At 35.1% G+C, this 22,388-nt stretch overlaps 1 protein-coding gene across 1 annotated transcript; it reads right to left on the reverse strand.

Annotated features, from left to right (window-relative positions):
* Positions 1 to 540: 540 nt before the first annotated feature.
* Positions 541 to 1,874, reverse strand: LOC120627022 (uncharacterized histidine-rich protein DDB_G0274557-like). Its single transcript, XM_039894859.1, has 2 exons — positions 1,243 to 1,874; positions 541 to 645 (listed from the first exon to the last, which is right to left on the reverse strand). The coding sequence occupies exons 1-2, from the start codon at positions 1,507 to 1,509 to the stop codon at positions 541 to 543; spliced, it is 372 nt and encodes a 123-aa protein (XP_039750793.1). The 5' UTR covers positions 1,510 to 1,874.
* Between the last annotated feature and the right edge of the window lie 20,514 nt (positions 1,875 to 22,388).

Here is a 22,388-nt window from a genome sequence, read left to right on the forward strand (position 1 = left end):
TATAATCTAACCCTCTACATGTAGTAGTATAAGAGTAAGAATATAAGATTATCTGAATCAATAGGTTCCATAAAGGGAATGCGGATATTTTATTGCTCCCCGTAGAAGTTCAATACATCCGGTTACGATCCCTTCAACTCGTAGCACTGGTATCAACGATCTTTATACGGCCAAATTTTTAAATTTCATTTTTGAATGCCAACGTAGATTCTCGATGCATCCGGTTACGATCCCTTCTACTCGTAGCACCGGTATCTACGATCTTGTATGCACTAACTTTTGGACGTTTCAAACGATGGATATTCCTATAACTCTTACTGTTTATACTATATACATATATTTTGTAGTGTGCAAAAACATAATAAATTTAAACGTGTCTGTACTTATCAAGTGATAAGCCACGCCTACATACTTAACATAAAAATAGACAAACTTTCATCATCTCATTATCAGTCCACATTAGGGCACGGGTCTCCTATCAAAATGAGAGGGGAATTGGTAGACTTCACATATATGGAGCAGAAACATGGACAGTTCTCTTTAGAGACCGACGCAAAATCGATGCACTCGAAATGTGGTGCTGGCGCTGACTGTTGCGGATCCCTTGGACAGTTTTTCGGGACTAACGTCTCGATTCTGGAGGAACTAGAAATCAAACAGAGATTATCGTCAACTGGGCAGATACGAATCCTCAAATATAGAAAAATGGTCACGCGGTCGATCACCCATGCGTTTGTCAGACCTTATAAAATATGCAACACAAACTTCCGTAGTTCGTAAGTTCACGAAACGCTCAAGACCGTAGCAAATAGAGGCGCATCGCGGAGGCTGCATTTGCCATTTTGTCAAGAGTGAACGACTGAGGAGGAGACTCTACATGCCCTTGAGAACAATAATTATAATTAAGTTTTCTATACTTATAAATAACGGTGTACCTGCTATACTTTTAGGGGCATTAGGTAACACAAAGGAATGTTATGATACACTTTTGGATTGTAATTTTTAGTTTATTTTATTATTTTTAAGTTTTTCTTATTGCAATATTACTTTTTTTAACTTTTTGTATTTTTACTATAGTTTGAAGTGTTAATATCGGTAATTTTGTTGTAAATTGTAAATGCTGTGCACACTGATTAGAAACAAAATATTTGTAATTTTCCTTTACTATGTACTGTGAAGTAGCTGTTGGTGTTCCCTTAATATATAAAATAAAAAAAATATATACTATTGTAACCAACATACCTGTGAATGTGCGGCGCAAAATTCGGGTGTAGGCTGCCTAAAGGGGCTGTGCACGGGGCATGCGGCGTGCTGCGCGTGCGGCAGGTGGTGCGCGTGTGCGTGCTGGTGCGCGTGCGCGTGGTGGGCGTGCGCCGGGTGCGCGTGCGCCGCGTGCCGGTGCGCCACCCGCGGCGGCGCGTGCCGCGCGCACAGGTGCGAGGAGCTGCCATGGTGCTCCGCGAGGGACAGCGTGGAGCAAGACGGCCGCCAGTACACGCCTTCCTCCATCTCAGGCCCTGCTCCTGGCCCCGGCGCCGGCCCCGGGGGGCATCGCGCTGCGCCACAGCACGCGCAGCGCCGATTGCACGTCAGCGCATGCCGCCTCGCCTCGTGCGGGCACCAGTCCTCGCGGCCCGACACCCTTTCCGTTGGCCCCGACCCCTGCTAGCGTTTCCGCCGCGACAAAAATCGCCGGCGCATCGTACCATCCGAACCAGGAGCAGTAATTGCACTTTCGTTTTATCACCACTCAACACTTCGTAGATGACACTTTGTACTATATTCGGTGCACTGTGTGGGATCACAAGCTCCGCATGTTATTTATAATATGCTGATTTACGACACGTCAAAACTGATTTACGAGTATATGATAAACTAGTCGAACTTTTCGTATTGAACCTAAAACAATGTGTGTCGTGGAATGATTTAACAGTTTTGGATATAATATTTACTGCAACCGTATTAATAAACTATCTAAACCCAGCCAGATTTTACTAAAGCTATTAAAGCTGGTATTTTTCCCTATTCCATAGAAATTTAGGAATACAAAAACACGCATACCTACATAACTGCAATGTTGAGGATCTGTTGTTAATCCATTAAATACTTTACTAGTTTTGTGGACACTGACGGTGAAAGCTGATTTTTTTATACAAAAAGTAGATTCTTTGAATTGATTTGCAAACTACGGAGGTCTCTCTACAAAGGCTAGGTAAGTTTGCAAAAGATGTTTCAATTTAATTAATTCTACCAGTTCCGATGGTACAGTGTTTGAACTTAAACTTAAGAATTTCCTGCGCTAAACGAGGTCACAGAGACTGACAGTTTTTATGAACTCACAAAGAGAACTAATTTGTCTAAAATATATTCATTTTTGAATTTGGTTAAATTAAAACAATTTATGACTTTATATTATAGAAAGCACTAAATTGCAAGGAATAAGATATGTCTCACTATGTACGGATTATATCAAAGCCGGTCGCTGTACAAAACAACAAGGCCCTGGCCTTGTTCCTCAAGTAGGTCACAGATTTGCATCACAAACTGCCTTATAATGTTCCAATAATAAAACTAAGCTAATATTAGAGACTGGAGCTCTTACGAAAGATTTAAATTTTTACAAAATATATTCTTTTAAAAACTCCTCGTCCTTAAATAAAACAGTACACGGACTCAAGGTCAAAGAAGTTTCAAGATTACTAGCTGTTGCTCGCGACTTCGTCCGCTAGTTATGGGTTTTAAAAAAATGGGAAATTGTCAGAAAATTATAAAAAAATTTTTTGGGGTGGAGCACCCCTGTCACGAATATGCAAAAAAAAATCATAAGTATCGCAAACTGAGGAGTATGTTCCCAACACTGAGAATTTATTTAATATATAATATTATAAAAGAATATTTATATTACGAGATGTAGTCATCATTCTAATAAAAACATTTTAAGAGTGTATGCATTATTCAATTACAGTTGTTTCTACTTGTCAATAAATAAGGATCTCACGAATTCAGAAACAGGGATGCTAGAATAATAGTGTAGGTTCGGAATTGCCTGCCTCCCTAGATATTTCACAGCGGTGAACCACAGCTCAAGTCTTATCCGATCTATTCAATTCTCCAAGTCTTTTCCCTGAGGTACCCCGAGTAACCTAGTGAAGTCAGCAAACATTTCATTTAGCTCGTAACAATGTCCATAGCTTTCATTCTTAATTAACCTATTTATAAAAGAAATAATACGCTTGAAGGATTTTGCATGTACCAAGAACCACTCGATGTTTCAAAAGAATATTTTCGTACATAGGCGATACATAATGAAAACAGAATAATGAGCTTCTGTGCATGACTTAAATTTCCTTCGAGAATGATTTAAAATATTGAACACGCTTTATTAACAACCCAGTGTACCTCACTTTGGTAAACGATTATAAAGTTATACCAGCTTATGAAAGGCGACGTAGTAATGAAACAATTTAGACGTTACAGATTAACAGCTTTCTTTAACAAGCTTCATTATCATCATCATCATTAGGTATATCAACCCATTACTGGCCCACTACAGGGCATGGGTCCTCTGCCGCAATGAGAAGGGGTTAACGTAACGTAAGTTAAGGTAAGGTAGTTGGCGCTGGACCAGTGCGGACTCCACACACCTTTGAGAACATTATCGAGAACCTCATGCATGCAGGTTTCCTCACGATGTTCTCTTTCACCGTTGAAACAAGTGATATTTTAATTGCTTGAAACGCAGATAACTTAGAAAATTTAGAGGTACGTGCTGGGATTCGAACTCGGCCCCCCGAAAGTGTAGCCGAAGTCGCAACGCGTCTAACAAGCTCACCTGCCTATTAATTAACTAAAACGGTATAAAATAAATTTTTACAGAGTTTAATGCATTGTATAACTATTAAAAGCAGAGTTGAACAGCAATTAAATAAAGTTAAATGCAAATCCAATACATTTCCTATTATCGATGTCGATTTGCCATTCATATGAATTGCTAAATCAATTAGGGAGTTGAAAAAACGGATCGGTTGCAGCCATAAAGCCTTGACCCAAATGTGACTCATTAAATTTCACTGCCTCGCTCAGCGACAATTAAAGGGAACCTCGCTAGTAACGGCGAGATGGAACTGGCATTTTATTACCTTCATACTTTCTTTACGAGCATTTTAAATACGAATGTCGCAACAAACATAAATACGAACGTTTCCAGGGATTTATTATTTGTACCGGGGAACTAAATTGGTAGTGTTCGTGCTATAAATAGCAAGTAAGATTTTTTAACATCTTGCTGGCTGGTACTGCAACATAGATTCTAGCAAATTGAATAAGAAATAATAAATTCAAGCATTTAAAGAAGTTCAAAATGTTAACTAAGATATAAATTTAACAATAGAAAAGATAAACTTTATATTCTGAAATAATTGAGAATGCCGGAGAAATAAGAAATTTTATATGGGTAATTCATCATCTTCATATCAACCCATTGGGGTTAAGGCCATAGTCCATCACGCTGGCCCAGTGCAGATTGGTAGTCCACACACCTTTGAGAACATAATTGAGAATTTAAAGCGCGCTGGTTTCCTTTGTCGTTGACGTAGGTGATATCGTAATTGTTTAAAACCAATAAATAACCACCATGGGACAAGCATTAAAATATAAATTCATGTATAGATTATATACAAGCTTTATTAGCCAAGATTATTAGCCAAATATTTGCTTTTCTGCGTCTCAACAAACACAGTACTTCTAAGTACTCTAGTTTTACAAAGAGATATGCTAAATTATGTTCGCAAACATGTATGTTAACATTAATTTCCCTGCAGACTTGTGGTATATTAGTAGACATAACTCACAATGTATAGGGTATTGGATGCCGTAATGACTATCCATTTATGAATAGCAACTAAATAAAGTTTTGAGAAAATTTGTTTAAATTTCGATCGATAGAATTTCAAAATATTTTTCATGTTATACGAAAGCAAATTGAAAACACTGTGTTAAAATTGCTTAAGAAGACAAAAGAATCACTCGCCCGTATGAATATGGAAGAGTTGACTTGGGAGTCAGTGCCAGAACTCTCCGTGCCAGAACTCAAAACAAATATTAAGGTACACAGGTCGCAAACTGCAGTCTAAAATGGGGTCACTGGGTCATTAGTTCGGTGTCAGCTGTCGTAGAATGAGATATCTCTGCAGAGTTAGGTTAGGTTAGACTCAAAATGAATTCCACTAAATCGAATGACACGAACTTCCTAAAAAATGCACCTACTGCAGACAAGTCAAGAACATAGAAATGAAAGGAAATGTTCCGTGCAAAAGCTTGTTTGCAATGTTATTATTTTTGGACACGTACCGATTTCCAATCTCGGTTAGAGAAAAATACGGCCGACAGAACGGCTGTAGGCGATAATGGAAATAAATCAACAACAAAGCTGCGTGCTTCGGCATCGTAAAACCTGCGTCCTAGTAACGGCCCCAAAGTCAGCTGAACGGTAGTCACCGCTCTTAGAGAGTTAAATAAACAAGCTCTAATGGAAACATAATACTGCGTGGATGAAGAAAATCTCAATACCCAGGCTTCAAATATGAAACAATGCGGTCGGGTTTTTGTCTATCCCTTGTTTGTTTTATCTCTTGCAAAAGGTAAGCCTCGCATTTCGGATGAATTCGATTCGGGCCGGGAAATATTTTTTGTAAGTTGTTCGTACTGCATTCAAATAAGCCTACTATGTAATAAACTGTTACATCATAAAAATGGTTTCAATTTACGTATTTTTTAGACTAGATTGTGGTTGGGAACAAATTTGAGGAGAGTATTTCCAGTAGGTAGGGATTTTAAAACTACCGAGACTTTTCAATTGTGTATTAGATTTGTTTACTAACAAATACCATCCGAGACTAAATAAAACTCTCTCTTTATTTTTCTTGTCAGCCGTTTATATGAGTTAGGTATTTTTGTTTCTAGTGTCAAAACATTATAAGGACAAAGTAAAATGGACCAAATTTTAAACTTGCAAATTTTGTACCACTCATCCGTGATTATCATGCCAACAAGAGCGCTGGTTTCTGAATGGCTAAAATCTTTACAGCGTACTTTGACTTTGCCCTGTAAGTCCTAAAATTTATGTCAGACATAGTTTTGTCTCATTTGGAAAGGCAAAGTATCTCTACAGACCTCCGCTTAAGACTTCGCGAAAAATAGTAAGTAGCAAAGGAAGCGTTCTGGATCACTAACGGAAGATATTATTTGTTAAACTAACAGTGATATTTATCTGTAACTGTGGATAAGATAAAAGAACATGATTATATTCGGATTTCCAAGGGTACGCTAACTGGCACCTTAAGATAATATAAAGATATAAACAAAGAAATAATATGCTTTCTACGAAGAAAGTATCGGTACCAACTGGCAGATAAGTAATAGTCGATGTCCACCCCCGTGCTTTGCGGTTAGGACTTCGGCTTCAGTTTCGGAGTGCCGAGTACAAACCCGGGCAAGCACCTCTAACTTTACTATGTTATATGTGTTTGAAGTAATATAAAATGTTTCTCTATTCATATAGGCACATTGATTGTTCTTTTGATGCGTACATTACATGTAAAATATGACATAGGTAGATAGTGAATGAATGAATGATTTATTTATTTCTCCACATTACTTATAAGTATGAGTACAATATAAATGTAATAAATGTTGCTTACGGGCTATTTTGTTACACATTTATAATGTGGGGACTGATGCTTGAACTAGGTAGAACCTGTATCTCAAGCCACCAGACCCTTTCCCCAGGATAAAGTATTGGAGTAAGGAGTGAGTTGATGGCGATAAATAAATTCGTCGAATTAAAACTACGAGGGTTCCAAATTCAAATTCCGTGCGCTGTTCTAAGAAGAAGCCCACCACAAACTTAGCAGGTTGTTATTTTTTTTGTTATCACAATCTCACATTGTCATTTAAAAACTATTAAATAAGCAACCCGGTTAGAGCAATAATTTACACCCAATCATTTTTATAATAACGTAGTCCCTAATACTATAACAGGACTTTTCTATAAGCTTACGTTTAATACAAACTTTGAACTAAATATCACTTGCTTCCTCACGATCTGGATACCCGCCTGCCTGACAGCTCCCATAACGTTCTCGAAGGCGTGTAAAGTCTACCAATCCGCACTTTGCCAGCGTGGTGTCCTAATGTTTAAACTCTTCTTATCATGGGAGGAAATCGTGCCCTGTAGTAGGCCGGTAATGGGTTGATATGCTGATGATGGTGATGTACTTTGGATGAGCAATTTAAGCCATCGCCCGTCTGCCCAAGTAATTACCGCCTACATTTGAGAATCATAACGCAAACTCGCATTAGCTAAGCTCTGAGTTTCCGTCTCAGATCTCTCACAGAATGAGCGACCTGTGCCTGAGAAATTCAATACGCTGCGGACGGTAACGATTACATCACAACTCACGTGAAGCGGAACCTCCGTCATGCTAAAAACAGCTGACACTATGATCGCTCTTTATACAAAACGCGTATCGCCCGGCCCATACAGCAAAATAGGTCATGGGCATATTAGGTAAACATCCCTTCGACGGAGGGACGCATCACAAATGGACAAACTGTATAAACAAATCTAGAGTATTCCTAATCATATAAATATTCGTAATGTTAAACAAAACTACAACAAAGAGGTTACCTAACCTATTAGATTGATAAATAAAAAAAAATAAAAACAAGTACTACGACAATACACACATCGCCATCTAGCCCCAAAGTAAGCGTAGCTTGTGTTATGGGTACTAAGATGACTGATGAATATTTTTATGAATTATATACAGAAATACTTAGAATATACATATAAACACCCAGACACTGAAAAACATTCATGCTCATCACACAGACATTGTCCACTTGTGGCAATCGAACCCACGGCCTTGGACTCAGAAAGCAGTGTCGCGGCAAACTGCGCCAATAGACCGTCACCGATTGAAAAAAATAATATCATTCTCAGCCTTTTCATGGACATAAATCACTTTGAGCACCAGAGAGTACTACACCGCAAACCATCCACATTTTAAGCATTTTTATAACATCTAAATGATAATTATTTGCCTGTAAGAGATTGCTTGCAGCAATAAAGCCGCCTTTGCATATCTAAATTGTGTACTGTATACTCCTTACTGTTTCTTTTCCTTTATATTATACGTGCAAAAAAGCGTTTCTTCTTCTTCTGATATTTACAGCCAGTTTATGATCTACAAAAACTAAAACTAACAAAACTGAAAGTAACAAGATTATTTGCGGGAACTGAACTTAACACCTCAGCATTCAGCAATAATGGATCTGTATTTAACAGTGTAAACTATTTATATTAATTAGGAATACAGATAAAACATAATTAGAAAAATATTTTCTAGTTTAGGTAGGCAGCCCTATGGTATATTAGAAGATCGCGCCACTAGTAGGGGAACCTGCTTGATGCAGGTTCCCCTACTAGTGGCGCGATCTATACAGCAGAAATGTGACACATCTCCAACACTTTCTATTTCTACACAAACCGCGTCTTTGCAGTATAAAATTAATTTTCAGACATATACAAAGGACGAACGACTAACTAGAAAGCGGATTAAACCAGTTTAATCCAGCAAATCTCACAAAGGTAACGGTGGTTTAGAATGAATCCCTCTTAATTTCTTAGACTGTTATCGCTTGGGCGACATTTTGGTTTAGTTTCATATACATTAGCCTATTATCATTCCAATTCTGGCCATAGGCCTCTTTTCTCATTGAAAATAATTTAAGGGCATGGATTCACCACGCTGCTCGATTACCGCCGGAGACCGTCGTATTAAGGCACGGTGTGGACACCTACAATTTCTTGGTACCGAGATATTTTTTTTTATACCTTTTTCGCCCGACCGAGGAATCGAATCCAGGGATTTTTGATCCGTAGTTGAACATGACTTTCTGGTCTGGTCTGGTCTGGTCTGACGTCATCTTTGAGAACTAAAGCGTAAGAGAGTCATACGTCAGTGGAGTTATCATTATGTTATGTTAGGTACATTACTACCTTACATAACATATATAATATATATCTCAGATATTCATCATCATCATCATCCAACCATTACCGGCCCACTACGGGGCACGGGTTTCCTCTCAGAGTGAGAAGGGTTTAGGCCGTAGTCTACCACGCTGGCCAAGTGCGGATTGCTAGACTTCACATGTCCTTGAGAATGATATGGTACACTCAGGCATGCATATCCTCACGATGTTTTCATTCACCGTTTAAAGCAAGTATTTTATATATTTAAATTGCTTGAATTAAAAACGCACATAACTCTGAATAGCTAGTAGTGCGTCTCCACGAAAGAAAAGCCGAAGCCTTAGCCACTAAGCTATCACCGCTTCATTCTCAGATATTAATACTTTATAAATTTACACAAATAGAATTTTGGTACAGGAAAATGTTACACTAAAATGAATTGATAGACGGCAGCGTGCGAAACTTTTAGTTATGTAAGTTAAGGAGAAAGAACCAATTTTATGGAATAACATAAGTTATTTGTATGAGAGTCACAATTAGATGCTATGACCATTCCCATGTAAATTCAACTATATCTTGAAAAAGGGAAACTTAATTAATTTATAGCTTGCAGATTTTTGAGTGTCATTTCAGAAAATGGCATTGGAGTTTATTTACTATATGATAATAATCGTAAAGCCCGCCAACCCGCTTGAAGCAGGTAGGTGGGTCTGTGCTCTAATTTCCTCTCTCCGTTGAGAAAAGTCGTCTATGCTCAGCGTTTAGACATAAATAGGAAAGAGGAGTTGTGTTAATTCACAAATTCGTAAGTTAATCAAAATGTGCCTTATAAAAAATTCTCAGATTTACAACATTGCCAGTGATGCTTACATGAAAATAACACTTACAAAGAAAAGCTAGAGAGCTAGACTTCAAAATTTGTTTTATTAGATATATTTAGATGACGTCATCGCTATGAATCATAATCACAACCTAAATATACCTAATAGCCTAAGTACTTAATAACATTAGAAATTCACGACGCTAATCTTAAACTCAATACCTTCAATAATATAAATGATGCAGTAAAAAGCAAAAGCTTTGTGACCCGGAAGACGTACTCGTACATAGAGGTAAGGCTGTTGTAGAGGGTAGAGACCCTTATCCATAATTGGCTTTTACAAGACGTGGTTGGTACATGTAAAATAAGACGATTGGTTGTAGATACGTATTGATATACTTTTACACATTGCTTAGAATTAAACACATTTTCGCAATGATTAGATTTAACAAATGAAATTAAGTGGTCTACTTGAAGATTAATAGCAAAATGAAACTGATTTTGACTTATCTAATAAATCGACAGATATTTCCCTATCTATTTCTATTAACGTTCAGTGGGAATAGATATTGTCCTACCAAGAAATATGTTTACAACCGATAAGAGACATCCTATAGAAATATCACAAGCTGAAGGAAAATCGGAACAAGCTCTCGTAAATAAATGTGACGCCAGTTATGCGTACCGCACGCACATCGCCATTATATCGCGCAAACACTGAGGCAGCTTCAGCTTTTTTTTTAATCAGCTGCGTCTGACTTATTTTATTTAATATCCTTTGTTCTTCTACTTCAGCCGGGAATTGTTAGCACCGAAGACGCGCGATTAGACAGAAGAACATATATATAACCTTTTTCTTTATTCTGACAGGAATGTATAAAAGCCTCCGGATATCAGTGGGATCGAAATTGAAATTCTGGAAGTGGGGACACAGGGTCCGCATTAGATTATTCCACTGAAATATATTAGCGAAAGCTCCCGTGAAGAGGGTAACGTAATAAGGTTATACATTCAGAAACTGAATTAAATTTAGGCGTAGGTGTTTAAAATTTACCCTGCAACACAATACAGTATCTAATTGATAAAGTAATTGAAGTTTATAAATTTATTATTAATGTTAATAAATTTATTATAATCCGGCATAAAATCGATATTGATAAAAATATAAGTAAAATATCGAAAAATTAGATGTTCTTAAAAGTCCAATATCAAAAAAAACGTGAAGTGAAAAACGCAAAAGTTGATATAAATCAATAGACAATATTTAGAACGACGAAAAAAAGCTCAAACATTTTGAGTCGAAGGCTTATAGTACGGAAAAATAATATTTCCAAGTTTCACGTTTCGAACCGTATCTATAGAGGTATCCAAACCTGAACACGAAATGGGGACATACAAGGTTGGATTACGGCAGTTAACGGAGACTTAGCGGAGATTCTATTCGATATGTAGACCGAAGTCTGCAAAGAGAGTTCTAAATGTCAGAAGCTTGCCAACTGGCAGAATTATCGCTTAAGGGTCGAATATGTTTTGGCTTGACTCTTATGTTCTATATATCATGAGAATAGATGTTATAACAGACTAATATTGCGGGGATAATGTCCAACAAGAGATGATTGGTATAATAAAAGCTAATCTGAAAAAAAAAAACCTAGAAAATGGTTAGATAAACAATGGGTAATGACTTATTTGACTATAAAGAAACGTTTGTTATATCTAGTAACTTAGTTATAATGAAAAATACTGAAATACGATTCATTCGTATAAATTTATTTCATAGGATTATTTTTCTTTCCAACCCACCAAGCCGTATTCTAACAGCGTGGTGAGCCTGAGGAAGAATTATCTTTCTCATCAATGAGGTAGTAACACAAAAATGTTTTACGAAAATTAACTAAAATATAAATGACAATAGTATCTGGCTTGGTATTATATTTTATAGGTATTATATATTACTATTATATATTTTACAAAAATAAAACCATTAACATCCTGACGAAGACGAGACGAAAGTAAAGTAAATGAGAGGACTCTATATATTTATACTAGTGGCAAGTGATCCATCGAAACTCTGACCTCTAGACACCCAGGTGAGGGACATATTATACAATTTGTGTGTAGCATCGACTGTAATTGCTTTCTAACGCGCAAAAACGGATGAAAAGACTACGAATGGCGTTGGCTAATTGTTTAACGAAAAGATCGACCAGTTTATGAGTTTACGCGATGTATGTTAAGCTAATGGTGTACCACTTTGATTGACGTGTCGAGAAAACACTTACGGTGGCAAAGTTTAGCACGTCTGATTGACACTATTTGTTTAGCCGAGGGTAGTGGAGCGAGCGGCACGTGGTCGGGCTCGCTCTACGCGGTGTGGACTGAGGGCCGGAGCTTCGGAGGCTGCGCGAATGCCGCCCCCGCCTTCATTCACTCGCACACCACACCGGCGAGACCTAGCCCCGAAAACTGCCGGACTTTTAATGCGGCATGTGCTGTTTTCCCATAAAAATTTATGAGATTATTCATTAAACCTTTTTTCGAAATTCAAAATAAGTATAATACATGGAATTTTTATTATATAGACTAGTACTTGGCTGCAATCACACCTGATTTTAAAGGATGATAGCTTCCCTGAAGCTCATCTAAAAAATGACGTTTAGTCTTAATTTTAAAGTGATAATCATCATGATCATTAAATCATTAGATTTACTTTGCAAACTTGTTCTCGCGCTAAGACTAGGTACCTGATAAAGCAATTCGAACTCATTATGGAAGTACCTTCACCACTTTTTTCACTCATTTATGAATATTATCATATCAACCTATAGTAACCTTGATACAGGGCACGTGTCTCCTTCCACCATGAGAATGGTTTAGGCCGTAGCCCACCACGCTAGCCCAGTGCGGATTGGTGGACACCATTAAGTTACGTTGCTAAAAATGCACTAAAACTTTGTGCAGTTTTGCTGGTAACACATAGTCCGCCCACCTCGTGGGAATTTAAAAACGCTGTATTATGCGTATGGTAATATTACCATTCATATATTCATTGCGTAATCCTTCAATGTAAATTTTCTTCAAAGCATAAAAGCTCCACGCTTCGCAATACGAATGTTAAGTTGAGGGTTCGAACTTTACTGGTAGAGGTGTTACAATGGGATACGTATTTTGTTACCTTTTCAGCTGAGTGTGAGAAGATTTTATAATTGCACTGCAATAAATGACTAGCTGCTGCGCGCGATTCCATCCAGGTTGCATGGTACCCGCGGGAAGCGTTAAGTTATGTCGGGTTTCAAAATACCGCATTTCTTGGATGCAAGTTATCTCTAAGCGAAAAATCGACAAGATCTGCTAAGCTGTTCAGTCGTGCATAGGTAACAAAAGTTAGTTAATGAAATTCCACGGGAAGTTTCCTATGTATTTCTTGAGTATGCCACTTTAGGTAAATCTTTCATTGATTTCGAAAACACGTTGCTAAGCAGGTAGGTATGCAGTACCATCCGAGCTTTACCTTGGTAAGCATATAATTTTTCAACTCTCATGTAAATTAGGGGAGTTGAACAAAGAGAGACCAATTATAAAAAAAAATAAAAGGTACACCAAGGCGGACAGCAATTAAAAACAACGAACAAGATTTCCCCGTCAACCGTTTCCCTTAATGAACGACAATAAGAAACGAGCGTTTCGACTATAACGCAGACGCCTGAACGAGGCGCAATAAAGTTACGACACGAAAACAACTCCTACTGCCTACCTGTTAGCTAAGCAGCGTGAAAAATTACCTGACAGATGAACAGACTCCTCTAAAACGGGAAAGTAATAATGGCGCACGGAAGGAGCTTTGACACTTTGCGGTTGTGTATTCATAAATCAAAGTGTGGAATTTGGGGAACCTTTACGTACGATGCAAATTTGGCTCGTGCCGCAAGCAAGGGGTAGGATGCGGAGTGGAAATAATTTAATTTTAGGGACGATCATTGGAGCGGGTGAGAACCCAGATTTATTCATATACAGCATATACTCAATTCGACACGGGCATTTTTCTCGGGGTTTTTTATTCAAAACTACAAGTAAGTCCGTGTTTTATTAAAGCACTATATTGAGAGTAAAGTGAAAGGTATAGTACGAAACGGCCAAAGAGTGAGTCCACAAAGATGTTTGTGGAACTGAACCGTCCGGGTCGTCATATTGTAACGAAATCTTTAGGTAAAAACATTCTAGAATAAACCAACGATCAAAAAAGAAAGAACACCGTTGGACTACACGCCTTTAGTTGAGATATGCCGTTATCTTTTAAGAATGACCATGTCGAAAAGAGTAGATAACAGGAATGCCTGTGAGGATGGATCAAACCATCTGTCGGATTTTTCAAGATATCACAGAAGAATATTAAAATTTGGAATTTAAATTTAAAATGAAACATTCGGTTGTAAATATTTTACCCAAATGTGCAAATGTAACATGATTTTTATTGGTTGTACGGTTGGTCTAGTAAAAAGTGTTAAATAGTAATTTCTTTATTCTTTAAAACTTAAAACTTAAAACTCAAAACTCAAAACAACGTAGATCTTCTAAAACACGCTATTCACGCTTCAGTTACCAATATCCTCGGGAGATATTTATTACATTTGAAACTATTGTACATAGTAACCGCCGCTTCTACCGACGATATTCTTCAAACGAAATTAAGATTAATCATGATTAACATTTTTAGCTTTTTATCACACGAACAATCTAACGTCTCACAAATGTAATATAAATTACTTATTGTCGCCACTTTACCATAGGTTGCTCTGCAACAGAAGTCCTCTTGGTATCAATTTCGACACACGTTTATTTTACTTATGTGCAATGAAGTATTAACAACACAACTGACCAACAAACATATATATAGATAAAAATATGTATTTATAAGAAGCGGTGATAGTCCAGTGGGTAAGAGCTCGACTTAACTTTCTGGGGGCCTAAGTTTTGTCCGTTTTAAGTAATTAAAATATCACTTGCTTCAACGGTGAAGGAAAACATCGTGGGAAAACCTGCATGCCTGAGGGGTCTACATAATGTTTGCAAAGGTGTTTGAAGTCCACCAATCCAAACCGGGCCAGCGTGGTGGACGACGGCCTTAACCCTTTCTCATTGTTGTCAACCCCGACCCCTGTAGTTGTGTGTAGGTGAAGTTAGCAGAGCATTTGCCAGCAGATCAAAAATAAAACGGAGTTCTCTTCGCATGCAGCTGAGTTCTAGAGTTCCTGATGATTTTTACGAATAGTTCTGGCGTTTTTACCCCCAAAAAAAGGGTGTCAAAAAATGATCTGCTAACTTCCGATAGCAGATCATTTTCGAGCAAATCAAAATTTGATGCTTGTTCTGGACGCATGCAGCTTAGATCTATAGTTCCTGATACTTTTTAATAATAGTTCTGTCGTAAATACTGAAAAAAAAATACTTAAAGAAAATAACCCTAAACATCCTATCGTACACAAAGACCTTTGAATAAAACATTTTTTAGACCCGTACTCTCTCGAAACTCTTTTCTTTCTCACACATCAGTATATAAACTATAATAAAAAAATATTAAAGTTCTTATAAATCAAGTTTCAGAGTCACCACAACAAACATGAAAATTTATTTTCTTAAATAATTACATAAAATAATACAAAACATTTGTTTTTGAAAACCCTACCTATTAAAGGGGTAAGAACTCTTTTGTTTCTGTTGAAGCATCATAACGCCTGAAACATAACATAAAACCAAGCCTCAAACACTGTTATTCGAGACTGCATATCAGACGTCAATATTTTCAATCCAAAAGAATTATATGAGGAATTATTTTTTTGAAAACCCATTAAACCTCACAGCTAAGAACTCTTAAATTTCTGATAGAACGCTACTTACACTATAACACGATAAAAATTCAAGCCTAGAACACACGTACTTTAGACTGCATATCACACTTCAATATTTTAATGTCTAAAAAATTAAATAACAGAAAGTATAATTTTTTTTTGGCAACCCTATAGACCCGACAGCCTAGAACTCTTAAAATTCCGATAGATCACTACTAACACTAAAACATAATTAAAATTGAAGCCTAGAACACTCGTACTTTAGACTGCATATCACACGTCAACATTTTAATGTCTAAAAAATTAAATAACAGAAAGTATAATTTTTTTTGGCAACCCTATAGACCACACAGCCTAGAACTGTTTAATTACTGATAAAACACTTCATACACTATAATACAATTAAAATTCAAGCCTAGAACACACGTACTTTAGACTGCATATCACACGTCAATATTTTAATATCGAATAAATTACATAACAGAAAGTTTAATTATTTTTGGCAACCCTATATTTCCCACAGCCTAGAACTCTTCTGTTTCCGATAGAACACTACTAACACTATAACATAATTAAAATTCAAGCCTAGAACACTCGTACTTTAGACTGCATATCACACGTCAATATTTTAATGTCTAAAAAATTAAATAAAAGAAGTATAATTTTTTTTGGCAACCCTATATTCCACACAGCCTAGAACTCTTTTGTTTCCGATAGAACACTACTAACACTATAACATAATTAAAATTCAAGCCTAGAACACTTGTACTTTAGACTGCATATCACACGTCAATATTTTAATATCGAAAAAATTACATAACAGAAAGTTTAATTATTTTTGGCAACCCTATATTCCACACAGCCTAGAACTCTTTTGTTTCCGATAGAACACTATTTACACTATAACATAATTAAAATTCAAGCCTAGAACACTCGTACTTTAGACTGCATATCACACGTCAATATTTTAATATCGAAAAATTAGATTACTTGATTTGTATTTTTTTTAAGAAACCCATCCTACAGCCTAGAACTCTTTAAATTCCGATAGATCACTACTAACACTAAAACATAATTAAAATTGAAGCCTAGAACACTCGTACTTTAGACTGCATATCACACGTCAATATTTTAATGTCTAAAAAATTAAATAACAGAAAGTATAATTTTTTTTGGCAACCCTATAGACCACACAGCCTAGAACTCTTTAATTACTGATAGAACACTTCTTACACTATAACACAATTAAAATTGAAGCCTAGAACACACATACTTTAGACTGCATATCACACGTCAATATTTTAATATCGAAAAAATTACATAACAGAAAGTTTAATTATTTTTGGCAACCCGATATTCCACACAGCCTAGAACTCTTCAGTTTCCGATAGAACACTACTAACACTATAACATAATTAAAATTCAAGCCTAGAACACTCGTACTTTAGACTGCATATCACACGTCAATATTTTAATATCGAAAAATTAGATTACTTGATTTGTATTTTTTTTAAGAAACCCATCCTACAGCCTAGAACTCTTTAAATTCCGATAGATCACTACTAACACTAAAACATAATTAAAATTGAAGCCTAGAACACTCGTACTTTAGACTGCATATCACACGTCAACATTTTAATGTCTAAAAAATTAAATAACAGAAAGTTTAATTATTTTTGGCAACCCTATATTCCACACAGCCTAGAACTCTTTTGTTTCCGATAGAACACTATTTAAACTATAACATAATTAAAATTCAAGCCTAGAACACTCGTACTTTAGACTGCATATCACACGTCAATATTTTAATATCGAAAAATTAGATTACTTGATTTGAATTTTTTTTAAGAAACCCATCCTACAGCGTAGAACTCTTTAAATTCAGATAGATCACTACTAACACTAAAACATAAGTAAAATTGAAGCCTAAAACACTCGTACTTTAGACTGCATATCACACGTCAATATTTTAATGTCTAAAAAATTAAATAACAGAAAGTATAATTTTTTTTGGCAACCCTATAGACCACACAGCCTAGAACTCTTAAATTACTGATAGAACACTTCTTACACTATTACAAAATTAAAATTGAAGCCTAGAACACACATACTTTAGACTGCATATCACACGTCAATATTTTAATATCGAAAAAATTACATAACAGAAAGTTTAATTATTTTTGGCAACCCGATATTCCACACAGCCTAGAACTCTTCAGTTTCCGATAGAACACTACTAACACTATAACATAATTAAAATTCAAGCCTAGAACACTCGTACTTTAGACTGCATATCACACGTCAATATTTTAATATCGAAAAATTAGATTACTTTATTTGTATTTTTTTTAAGAAACCCATCCTACAGCCTAGAACTCTTTAAATTCCGATAGATCACTACTAACACTAAACCATAATTAAAATTTAAGCCTAGAACACTCGTACTTTAGACTGCATATCACACGTCAATATTTTAATATCGATAAAATTACACAACAGAAAGTATAATTATTCTTGGCAACCCTATATTCCACACAGCCTAGAACTCTTTTGTTTCCGATAGAACACTACTAACACTATAACATAATTAAAATTCAAGCCTAGAACACTCGTACTTTAGACTGCATATCACACGTCAATATTTTAATATCGAAAAATTAGATTACTTGATTTGTATTTTTTTTTAAGAAACCAATCCTACAGCCTAGAACTCTTTAAATTCCGATAGATCACTACTAACACTAAAACATAATTAAAATTGAAGCCTAGAACACTCGTACTTTAAACTGCATATCACACGTCAACATTTTAATGTCTAAAAAATTAAATAACAGAAAGTATAATTTTTTTTGGCAACCCTATATTCCACACAGCCTAGAACTCTTTTGTTTCCGATAGAACACTACTTACACTATAACATATTAAAAATTCAAGCCTAGAACACTCGTACTTTAGACTGCATATCACACGTCAATATTTTAATATCGAAAAATTAGATTACTTGATTTGAATTTTTTTTAAGAAACCCATCCTACAGCCTAGAACTCTTTAAATTCCGATAGATCACTACTAACACTAAAACATAATTAAAATTGAAGCCTAGAACACTCGTACTTTAGACTGCATATCACACGTCAACATTTTAATGTCTAAAAAATTAAATAACAGAAAGTATAATTTTTTTTGGCAACCCTATATTCCACACAGCCTAGAACTCTTTTGTTTTCGATAGAACACTACTTACACTATAACATATTAAAAATTCAAGCCTAGAACACTCGTACTTTAGACTGCATATCACACGTCAATATTTTAATATCGAAAAATTAGATTACTTGATTTGAATTTTTTTTAAGAAACCCATCCTACAGCCTAGAACTCTTTAAATTCCGATAGATCACTACTAACACTAAAACATAAGTAAAATTGAAGCCTAGAACACTCGTACTTTAGACTGAATATCACACGTCAATATTTTAATGTCTAAAAAATTAAATAACAGAAAGTATAATTTTTTTTGGCAACCCTATAGACCACACAGCCTAGAACTCTTTAATTACTGAAAGAACACTTCTTACACTATTACACAATTAAAATTGAAGCCTAGAACACACATACTTTAGACTGCATATCACACGTCAATATTTTAATATCGAAAAAATTACATAACAGAAAGTTTAATTATTTTTGGCAACCCGATATTCCACACAGCCTAGAACTCTTCAGTTTCCGATAGAACACTACTAACACTATAACATAATTAAAATTCAAGCCTAGAACACTCGTACTTTAGACTGCATATCACACGTCAATATTTTAATATCGAAAAATTAGATTACTTGATTTGTATTTTTTTTAAGAAACCCATCCTACAGCCTAGAACTCTTTAAATTCCGATAGATCACTACTAACACTAAAACATAATTAAAATTGAAGCCTAGAACACTCGTACTTTAGACTGCATATCACACGTCAATATTTTAATGTCTAAAAAATTCAATAACAGAAAATATAATTTTTTTTGGCAACCCTATAGACCACACAGCCTAGACCTCTTAAATTACTGATAGAACACTTCTTACACTATAACACTATTAAAATTCAAGCTTAGAACACACGTACTTTAGACTGCATATCACACGTCAATATTTTAATATCGAAAAAATTACATAACAGAAAGTTAATTATTTTTGGCAACCCTTTATTCCACATAGCCTAGCACTCTTTAATTTTTGATAAAACACTACTAACACTAAAACATTATTAAAATTGAAGCCTAGAAAACTCGTACTTTAGACTGCATATCACACGTCAATATTTAAATTTCAGAAAAATTTTATTACTTGAGTTTAATTTTTTTTAGCAGTCCTTGACATACCACAGCCTAGAACTCTTTTGTTTCCGATAGAACACTACTAATACTATTTAATATCTGTTATTTAATTTTTAGACATTAAAATATTGACGTGTGATATGCAGTCTAAAGTACGAGTGTTCTAGGCTTGAATTTTAATTATGTTATAGTGTTAGTAGTGTTCTATCGGAAACAGAAGAGTTCTAGGCTGTGTGGAATATAGGGTTGCCAAAAATAATTAAACTTTCTGTTATGTAATTTTTTCGATATTAAAATATTGACGTGTGATATGCAGTCTTAAGTATGAGTGTTCTAGGCTTGAATTTTACTTATGTTTTAGTGTTAGTAGTGATCTATCGGAATTTAAAGAGTTCTAGGCTGTAGGATGGGTTTCTTAAAAAAAATTCAAATCAAGTAATCTAATTTTTCGATATTAAAATATTGACGTGTGATATGCAGTCTAAAGTACGAGTGTTCTAGGCTTCAATTTTAATTATGTTATAGTTTAAATAGTGTTCTATCGGAAACAAAAGAGTTCTAGGCTGTGTGGAATATAGGGTTGCCAAAAATAATTAAACTTTCTGTTAAGTAATTTTTTCGATATTAAAATATTGACGTGTGATATGCAGTCTAAAGTACGAGTGTTCTAGGCTTCAATTTTAATTATGTTTTATTGTTAGTAGTGATCTATCGGAATTTAAAGAGTTCTAGGCTGTAGGATGGGTTTCTTAAAAAAAATACAAATCAAGTAATCTAATTTTTCGATATTAAAATATTGACGTGTGATATGCAGTCTAAAGTACGAGTGTTCTAGGCTTGAATTTTAATTATGTTATAGTGTTAGTAGTGTTCTATCGGAAACAAAAGAGTTCTAGGCTGTGTGGAATATAGGGTTGCCAAAAATAATTATACTTTCTGTTATGTAATTTTATCGATATTAAAATATTGACGTGTGATATGCAGTCTAAAGTATGTGTGTTCTAGGCTTCAATTTTAATTGTGTTATAGTGTAAGAAGTGTTCTATCAGTAATTAAAGAGTTCTAGGCTGTGTGGTCTATAGGGTTGCCAAAAAAAAATATACTTTCTGTTATTTAATTTTTTAGACATTAAAATATTGACGTGTGATATGCAGTCTAAAGTACGAGTGTTCTAGGCTTCAATTTTAATTATGTTTTAGTGTTAGTAGTGATCTATCGGAATTAAAAGAGTTCTAGGCTGTAGGATGGGTTTCTTAAAAAAAATACAAATCAAGTAATCTAATTTTTCGATATTAAAATATTGACGTGTGATATGCAGTCTAAAGTACGAGTGTTCTAGGCTTGAATTTTAATTATGTTATAGTGTTAATAGTGTTCTATCGGAAACAAAAGAGTTCTAGGCTGTGTGGAATATAGGGTTGCCAAAAATAATTAAACTTTCTGTTATGTAATTTTTTCGATATTAAAATATTGACGTGTGATATGCAGTCTAAAGTACGAGTGTTCTAGGCTTGAATTTTAATTATGTTATAGTGTTAGTAGTGTTCTATCGGAAACAAAAGAGTTCTAGGCTGTGTGGAATATAGGGTTGCCAAAAAAAATTATACTTTCTTTTATTTAATTTTTTAGACATTAAAATATTGACGTGTGATATGCAGTCTAAAGTACGAGTGTTCTAGGCTTGAATTTTAATAATGTTATAGTGTTAGTAGTGTTCTATCGGAAACAGAAGAGTTCTAGGCTGTGTGAAATATAGGGTTGCCAAAAAAAATTATACTTTCTGTTATTTAATTTTTTAGACATTAAAATGTTGACGTGTGATATGCAGTCTAAAGTACGAGTGTTCTAGGCTTCAATTTTAATTATGTTTTAGTGTTAGTAGTGATCTATCGGAATTTAAAGAGTTCTAGGCTGTAGGATGGGTTTCTTAAAAAAAATACAAATCAAGTAATCTAATTTTTCGATATTAAAATATTGACGTGTGATATGCAGTCTAAAGTACGAGTGTTCTAGGCTTGAATTTTAATTATGTTATAGTGTTAGTAGTGTTCTATCGGAAACAAAAGAGTTCTAGGCTGTGTGGAATATAGGGTTGCCAAAAATAATTATACTTTCTGTTATGTAATTTTATCGATATTAAAATATTGACGTGTGATATGCAGTCTAAAGTATGTGTGTTCTAGGCTTCAATTTTAATTGTGTTATAGTGTAAGAAGTGTTCTATCAGTAATTAAAGAGTTCTAGGCTGTGTGGTCTATAGGGTTGCCAAAAAAAAATATACTTTCTGTTATTTAATTTTTTAGACATTAAAATATTGACGTGTGATATGCAGTCTAAAGTACGAGTGTTCTA

Source organism: Pararge aegeria, chromosome 10 (assembly GCF_905163445.1).
Source record: "Pararge aegeria chromosome 10, ilParAegt1.1, whole genome shotgun sequence".
Taxonomy (NCBI): domain Eukaryota; kingdom Metazoa; phylum Arthropoda; class Insecta; order Lepidoptera; family Nymphalidae; genus Pararge; species Pararge aegeria.